General features: G+C 32.5%; 2 protein-coding genes across 2 annotated transcripts; both read right to left on the bottom strand.

Annotated features, from left to right (window-relative positions):
• Window positions 1-934: 934 nt before the first annotated feature.
• LOC107894741 (metal tolerance protein 9) lies at window positions 935-3,111 on the bottom strand. The gene is made up of 6 exons (XM_016819977.2): window positions 2,741-3,111; window positions 2,529-2,641; window positions 2,183-2,428; window positions 1,853-1,933; window positions 1,490-1,720; window positions 935-1,418 (listed from the first exon to the last, which is right to left on the bottom strand). Exons 1-6 carry the CDS (start codon window positions 2,946-2,948, stop codon window positions 1,056-1,058), a joined length of 1,242 nt encoding a protein of 413 aa, XP_016675466.2. The 5' UTR covers window positions 2,949-3,111; the 3' UTR covers window positions 935-1,055.
• Window positions 3,112-4,662: 1,551 nt separating this feature from the next.
• LOC121225084 (proton pump-interactor BIP131) lies at window positions 4,663-7,785 on the bottom strand. Its single transcript, XM_041108951.1, has 8 exons — window positions 7,666-7,785; window positions 7,308-7,552; window positions 6,782-6,946; window positions 6,561-6,689; window positions 6,319-6,483; window positions 6,030-6,224; window positions 5,091-5,189; window positions 4,663-5,018 (listed from the first exon to the last, which is right to left on the bottom strand). Exons 2-8 carry the CDS (start codon window positions 7,542-7,544, stop codon window positions 4,785-4,787), a joined length of 1,224 nt encoding a protein of 407 aa, XP_040964885.1. The 5' UTR covers window positions 7,545-7,552; window positions 7,666-7,785; the 3' UTR covers window positions 4,663-4,784.
• Window positions 7,786-8,621: the final 836 nt, after the last annotated feature.

An 8,621-nucleotide genomic window follows, 5' to 3' on the forward strand; every position in this document is an offset into this window, starting at 1 on the left:
AGAAAATAAAGGAAGGAAAGAAAGAATATTAGAATTTGTTGATATGATTTCCAAATGAAATCTCATTCCTATTTATAAGAATTTTCATGTCTCTTCATAGAAACATCTTTCAATAGGTGTCTTTATGAATAAATAAATAATAATAATTATTCATTTAATTTTGTAACTATTCAAATAATATTTTTTAAATAGTTATAATTCTTTTTAAAAAAAATCAAATGATATAACTTTTGACCAATGACCAAAAGATTTATCTTTTGATTAATTACACCCATTCATTTATAGTTATTGGGATACTATAAATATTTGAAAATGTTCCAACAACTAACAACATGAGAGAGTCCATTCTAGTTCAAAGACAAAGGGGAATGAAGTGAAAGGACCTATTGTTTTTGTGGACTTAGCGGTTGACATTATATGATGATTTAGATAAAACGACTATTTGAAATAAATGATATGTTGAGTATTTGACATGAAGATAAGGAAACTCATCGTTTATCTTAAGTTGGTTATTTGAACAAATACATCATATTCACTTACGGAAAGGATTAATGAGTTGAATATTTATTCGAGTTAATAATCATTAAGTGACTTAATTATACCTGCTAAGTGATGGTAATAGTGAGTTGTGTGAATCAAATTTAGATATAGCTGTAACTTGAGTGAGAAAGAATTGGGCATAAATTATTATTTTTATCGACTTACTCAGTGAATTGATTCTTTGAGCAAAATTTTATAAATGTAGGTTAAATTTAAACTGCATTAATAATTTTTGTGTGTAAAGTTTTCAAGTTATTGTTTCATTCGTTGTGACCATAAATCTTACTATAAAATAACCTGACGTTATTTTTTTTTTTTTGCATACTTGAATAGAGAAAAATTATTAATTTAATTTTATTTGATATAAAAGTAATGAATATAGAAAAATTATAAATAGCAGCAAATAACATGTTCCTGTTTTTTCTTTTTATTTGATAACTAAGGTTACTAAAACATTAATTCGGAAACAGAACTAGCCTAGTTTCCTGGAAGGCATATAGACTGAAGATGGAGTTTCAGGGTGATGATGAGGGTGTCCCTTTAGGTTTGTGCTTCGGCGGATGAATGGTATCAAAATCCACATGCACAAAAGCTCGTTCCACTTCGGGAAGTTGCTCGAGTTTGTCTTCAAGAGTCTGTCCAATATTATGAGATTGGGGAAGGGTCATGTCTTGAGGCAATACTATGTGAACCTCCACGAAGTACTGAGAACCAAAGGTGTAGGCTCTAACTGTCTCGATGTGTCTAATCTCTTCGTGGTGGTTCCAAATTAAGTAGGTCAGCTTCGCTAAATACTCCGGTGGTGCTGTCTTCCCGATTAGGGCCCATACGTTGTCCATCACCGTGTTTGCCCAATTCCCCATTGTGTACAACGCTATCTGCAACGTATTCACAACGCACATATAGTTTCCATTGTGTTAAAACTTATAAATAACAGATTCAAACTTACAAGAATGGCACCAAGAGGATCGATCCACCAGTAGAATTTGATGGCTAAAACGGCAGTTCCTAGACCAATTGAGTTAGTGATAACGTCGAAGAAATGATCTTGAGCGTATGCCTTGACGATTTCGTTTTGGAATCTACGACAATATAACATGAGCACCAATTTTACTAGTGTCACTGATACCATAATCCCAATCATCCATTTTTCTTTCACGGGATCCCTTTCAGGTTGTGCCTGCAATTCGCAATCAGCAATCATATTGATCGGAAAAGTTCAGGGTTTACACTTCAGCTGCCTCTTAGATCAACAACCTTTCTCGTTTCTTTTGGATATTAAATAGTAATAGCAAAGTTTACAATTACAAACCTTGACAAGCAGTTCTCGGCCTGACTCAAACAATATTTGCAACCCCAGTGTAGCCATTACGGATGCAAAAACAACAATTCCCTGCACACCTCATACAAATCAATTTAATATGTACATATACATAGAGAGAGAATAAATTTTCTTTTTCTTTTCAATTTGTCCAATCAGCCTGACAGACCCTACATCATGCTGCTATGTAGATCTCAGATGGCATGACTCATGAAGTTGACTTTAAATATATGTATATTCTTTGCTATGACAATATTTAGCCCAAAATAAATTCTAATTAAAGGGTTTTTTTTTCTCTCTCTGAGAGAAACAAAGACTTACAACAGGTTGCATCCTGTTTTTGCCAATGGGATAGCGATACTGATTTGGTTTTCTCATAGCATAAGCAGTAAACCACAGAATAAAGCCTGACAAGAGATCCAGCAAAGAGTCCAAAGTTGATGCTATCACTGCCAATGATCTACTCATAACAGATGCATATACTTTTGCCAAGAAAAGCACCAAATTTGCCACATTTGATGCATATATTGCCACCCTCTCACTCCTTGCTACCTGCTTCATTTCCTCCTGCAGGAACAATCACATATATACACATACATTAAAACTAACGTTACCTTTCACTTCAAACACCTCATTTCACCAAATCAAAATGAAAGAAAAAAAAAACCTCTGACAAACTCCCAGGTAAAATGCCCAATTCATTAAATGCGTCCACTTCATTGAACCCTTTAAGAAGCTCTTCCTGTCTCTTGTAATACTGTGAAAGTTTTCTATGTCTCCCTGTAAAGGTAAAACAATTGCAAACTATTAAGTATTAAGCTAAAACCATGGAAAAAGCAGCCCAAAAATCTGTCATAAAACGAGACTGGAATTGCTTACTTAAGGCCTTGATAAAATACCCAAGGCTAAAATAGGAGGACTCCTTGCGTCTCTCTGGAAGGTGAAACTTATCCATGTTGAGTCGCCAAGATTGTTCACTCGCCATAGTTTCATGATTCTCTCCATTTGGAGCCGGTGACAGAAGCTCAGCTCGGTAGTCCGACGAATCTGTTCGAAGGTTGTTGGCATATTTTACTCCATTCGCCATGTTTTACTCCAACTGCTTTATTGGAAGAGAAAGACCAAGTATCGCTCTTCTTATAGGGACAAAATTTGCATACAGTTGTAGAGATTTCGATGCAAATTCAACTGCTCCACTTACCCAAAAGCACAAATGGTCTGAGCATATAAATCAATCAAGGAAAGCATGGAGAATGTTGTCTTGGTCCCTTTCCTAGTAGCAAACACAATGCTTTAGTTATTTTTTTTTCCTTTAATGATATTAAATTGTGTATAAATATGATGTCATTGCCAAGTATCACTCACTCATAGCTTATGGGAGCCGCTGAGAATTTGATGTGTTAAATATAAGACATTTCAAGTATGAAAAGAATCCTACTTTGGGAATATAGTTTCTTTCCCATACCTACATTTCTGCTTGCTTCAAACATATTTAAAAATCTTTTAAAATTTATTATATTTGGTCATGCCTTGTTGTCCAAGTGAGTGACTGGTTAAATTGTACGATTACAAGCACAGACGAATTCGTTCAAGTGGGTGTTTCACATACAATTGATACATAGAAATATCAAAGATTGAATAAAAATTGAACCAGATAACTCCAATAAAATTTAGCATTGAATTTTAGAAAACGTTAGATATAAAATACTATTGCAACTTATATTATTCAAATTTTGATGTGAATATCAAATATAAATATATTTTCATAATTTAAATTTATATGGAAAATATAAATAAAAAAATTAAAGAGCCGGTGGGTGTGTTATGATGATGATAACTTATGGTTTAATAAGCTATTCTAATCTATGGTAATATACAATAGGTAAATTTTAGAAATAGTTACTTTTGTTTGTCTCGGATTACATTTTAGTCATTAATGTTTGAAATATTACATTTTAGTCATTTACGTTATCGTTTTGTTACGAAGTGGTCACTCTATCGTTAAACTTCGTTACATCTTTAACGGCAGTCCTACATGGTAGTCCAAATGGGTTTTAAATGTCAACTTAAATGTCCAGTTGTTAGGATAAAAATAAGTTTTTAATTAAATAAATTTAATTTGAACTGCCACGTAGGACTGCCATTAGGTAGGTAACGGAGCTTAACGGTAAAGTGAACACTTCGTAAAAAAACGATAATATAAATGACCAAAACATAACATTTCAAACATAAATGACTAAACTGTAATCTGAGGTAAACAAAAGTAACTATTTTTATAGTTTATCCTATACAATATGGTATTAGCTAATTCAGCGGCGTGCTGCTGTGTATTAATTCCAATGTGCTAGTCCGGCACGCCAAATAAAACGGTGTCCAAAATGAGCTAAGATATGGTGGACACCGTATGAGCTTTGCTTGCACCTATACCATTCAACAGCTCTGGCCCATATGAATTAGGATCTCACCAAATATTTTCTTGATATATTAATCAAATCACACACAGACCTCCAATTTATGATCTAATGACCGATCAATCAATTATCTCTGAAATTTAACCAATCTTTACTTCTCATTTTAGGATACTTTACAATTCATCTTTATGAAATACAATTTGACCCATAAAACTAATTTTGTGACTCAAATATTACTACTCAATAACTAAGTGTAAACATCACCAATAAAAATAATAAGATTGGAGTTTTCAAAACTCGAGTTTCAACTATATAAATTATATATGAATGAATTAATTTATTGAAGTTTAATATAATTGATTTGGAAAGCTAATTATAAACATCTACATGTAATCCAGAAGGACTGGAACAACCATTTCCTTTTCTTTTTCAAAAGGTACTCTATGTATAACCAGAATTTAAACAAAGACCAAAAGCAAAAGGAAAAGAAAAATACAGAACGTGGGCCCTGGCTAATGTAGCATTTTGTTTCGTACATCCAAAAGGAGAAATAAAGTTAAAAAAGTGGAAACTAAATGAAGAAATAGTTGATGAATCTCTCCATTTTCAAGAACGGGTTGTTCGTGGTCGTTCCTAATCCGTCCATCTCTACTCATTTCTCGATAGTGAAGTGACCATAGCACTGTTTTTTCATATCTCTCTCTCAAAGATTGGCTATCCTTCCACTGCCGCATGAAATCATCAACCTACTTGTTTATGTTTCAATTAGAAGGGGGGTTAATTTACTGACAATTAGCTTTCGATTCGTTGAAACGTACCTGCTTGCTAGAGAGTTGTTCAAGGGCTTTCACATCTTTATTTCTTGCTAGTTCGTTGACATTCCTTATCAGCGAAACATATTCGTTGTAGTTGGCATTCTAAATAAATCAAATAAATAGACTTTATATCAGTGGGTGCAGAATTATCCAATTGTTTCTTTAATTTATGTAAAACGTATAATCAAAATCTGAAACTTAAAAAAAAAAAAGTGAGAAGAAAATGCTAAACCTAAAATAATACAATTATTTATTTTTGTCATTATCACTTAGTTAAGTATTTAATACATACTAGAAATTCTATAATACATGTGTGGAAACTATGTATTTACAACACAGATAATCAATAATAAAACATTGTTTAAAACTAATTAATAATAATATATTAAATATGTACCGTATTAAAATAAAAAATAAATTAAATTGTGAGTAAAATTAAATTTAAATACGTGGGCACATCATATTAAGAATACTAAATTCATTACAATTATTTATCATGATTGTTGTCATCAATCTTAAGTTAGTGTCGAGTTTACTTATAACACCAACTCAATCAACAAGTTATTTATACATACAATTGATGAAGGTAATAAAAAATATATAGTACAATTAAAATAAAATTTTGATTTAATGGTAAAATTATTATTTATTGAGGTTAGAAACGTGAGTTTAAATTCCCCACATACAAATTTTGTATTTGCTTTCTTTTTTAATTTTAAAATACCAAACTACTATTGAGTAATATAATATATTTTAATTATCAAAAACATTTTTATAATTTTTTAATTAAATTGATATTTAATTGACTCATGAAATCCATTCAAATCAAGCTTAAATAATAATATAGATTATACGAATGTATTATATGATAATTAAATATATATATATAAAATAAATGGCATGTAAAAATAATAATATATAAATATAAAATAAAAAGCGTACCGCTTCATCTTCTTCCTTTCGGATAGCAAGAACGAAGTCACATAAGTCAGACTTTCTGTTGATTAGGAGTTGGAATTTTTCGGATACCACGTTTTCCTCTTTTTTCAATGCTTTAAGTTCATTCTCTAAGCACTTAATTTCCTCCATCACTTCACAACGTTCCGGTTTCAGTTCATCCGGTATCTTATTTAAAAGCTGCAATTGAGATGCCATCATTACATTAATTATACCGAATCAGTACTGAGTTTGTTCCCGATGGATGAAACAAAAAAAGAGTAGATAAATATACTCTAATTTGATCCTCTATGGCCTTTTTGGAACTTAAAGGGTTCCAAATGTTCCCTTTGGCAGCAGCATCAGCCTTGGCTTTATCATGTCTGTCCTCTATCTCTTCGATTTCTTTCAGTATCTGCTCAAACTTCTTTCTATTCTTGCTCTGGCTATACCAGAAATACTGTTGATGGAGATGGTCACGTTAATGGGTTATAGCTACCTACTATTCAAACCACTATATATATTTATATAACTTACAGCACGGCCAATCTCATTACGTAAGCTTGACATTAAAAACTGAGGCTGATGGGCACTAGGGGTTTTCTTTGATAGTTGCTCTTCTTTGGCCAAATTGTTGCTTCCGTGTGTCACCAATGTATGTGGAGACTGAACAACAAATAACAAAAAGTTATATATATATATTAAGCAGTGGAGGTTAAAGATTTAGCAATGAACAGATAGTGGTTACTGTTTGGTACATGAATGGCAGGTTGTTTTGAAGAGGAAGGGGCAGTGATAATGAGCTTATCCATAGCAGCCTGCAGAAAACCCACCACCATTGTCTTCCATTCAACGCCGGCTCCAAGTACAGCACTGCGATATCTTTTCCTTTCTAGTTCTGAATAGATGTTTTCTCCACGTGACTGTTCTCAATATAATTCAAAACAATATAAAATCATTGTTACGGTGTTTGTCATTACTATCCTGTTACTCTGACCCGATCTCCTTTACTTCAATAATGATAACTTGTATAATTCACTTACATGAGCTCGTATGTGGTGGATTGGTATCATCATGCAAGCGAACCCACACTTAGAAAATAAATATTAATCTTAAAATAGGATACATGTTAACATACATAAAAACTCACATAGGATGTCATATCCACAAACCATATCATATAAATAAAAAAATTACATCATTGACTAACACATAAAAATACTCAACAATAATAAAAACAGTTGGTAAGCATTTGGAGCATATATGTATATTTCCAAGACATACCATGATTTCCTTCATTTTATCATCTACGACAAGCTTCTTTTCTTGATCCAATTGTTCACACTGTTGCCTAGACCACTCGAGCTTTGAATCCTTTTCTGGGTCTTTGTAGGGCCAAAATTTGACAAAATAGAATTGATGGACCTTCCTAGACCCTCCTTCTCCATTGAACTTGGTGCCTTCATTTTCATCTGCTGCAGGAGTTGACATCCAATTGCCTTCCATGGGTTCTTTAGACATTCTTAATGCTTTAGGTTAAAAGATAAGATGCAAAAATACAAGTGTTAATGTTTCTAAACAGTACTTTGGAAAACGACTGCAATAGCATAAAATGGAAAAATAATTTAAAGTCTAACTTTACCTGCAAGAGGGTTTCCCTATCGAAGAAATGAAACTTCTGAGACAAAAGGTTTGACGATAAAAACTATGGTCTGCCTGAAGGAAGCTGTCTTGCATCCCACGCCTAGCTGTCTTGCACCCCACACAAAGTCGGTCAACCCTTCAGATGTATATATAATAAGGAGAAGATTAGACCAAGTTTTAAAAATTAATAAGCAAATGCACATGAAGATGAAGCCACGTAAACAAACAAATAAAGATGCATAGGAGTAGGAGCTAGCATATAACGGGAACCAGACAAGAAGATCAGAATAATATATTTAATGAAATATTATATCACTATCATTATTCCTTCGCAGAATTTCAATGTATGAAAACTTGAAGCCTGACTGTTAGGCGGGAAATGCTCTTTTTGTTGCAAGTATAATTGAAAGAGAATTAGCAACTAGCCACATGCCTACACCATTAACAAATATAGTCAACTCTTTACAACCTACATATCGACCCTCCGATCCCTCATAATACAAAAGCATTACCACCATGCTTTAGTCCCTTCCCATAAATTTGTTGATGTTAGGTGTCGGTAAGTAATTCAAACGTAGGGTGAATAATTTCTACCAAGAAAAAACCCTTTAAATTTTCCAATAAATATATGCACCAATTAATTATAAACTTATTTTTTAAAAAAATTTAGGTCGTTTTGAATATTCAAGACAACAAAGAATGTGAGTTTTTTTAGTAACTCAAATTCTCTCAAAATGATACCTCACTCACTAATTGTGAGAGCTTGGGAATGTTTTTTCAAACGAATTTGCATTTTAAAAGTCGGGTGTTTGTCAACTAATTACAAAGAAATAGTACAAGAAAGTAGAAGAATTAATTACTACTCAAGTCCACTTGAGTTGTTTTAAATTGTTGATAAGACAGAATAAAGCTCCTGTTTATCTTCAGTAGTGAGTTTTACCTTAGTTTTGGTGC

The sequence above is a fragment of the Gossypium hirsutum genome, chromosome D13 (assembly GCF_007990345.1).
Source record: "Gossypium hirsutum isolate 1008001.06 chromosome D13, Gossypium_hirsutum_v2.1, whole genome shotgun sequence".
Lineage (NCBI taxonomy): Eukaryota > Viridiplantae > Streptophyta > Magnoliopsida > Malvales > Malvaceae > Gossypium > Gossypium hirsutum.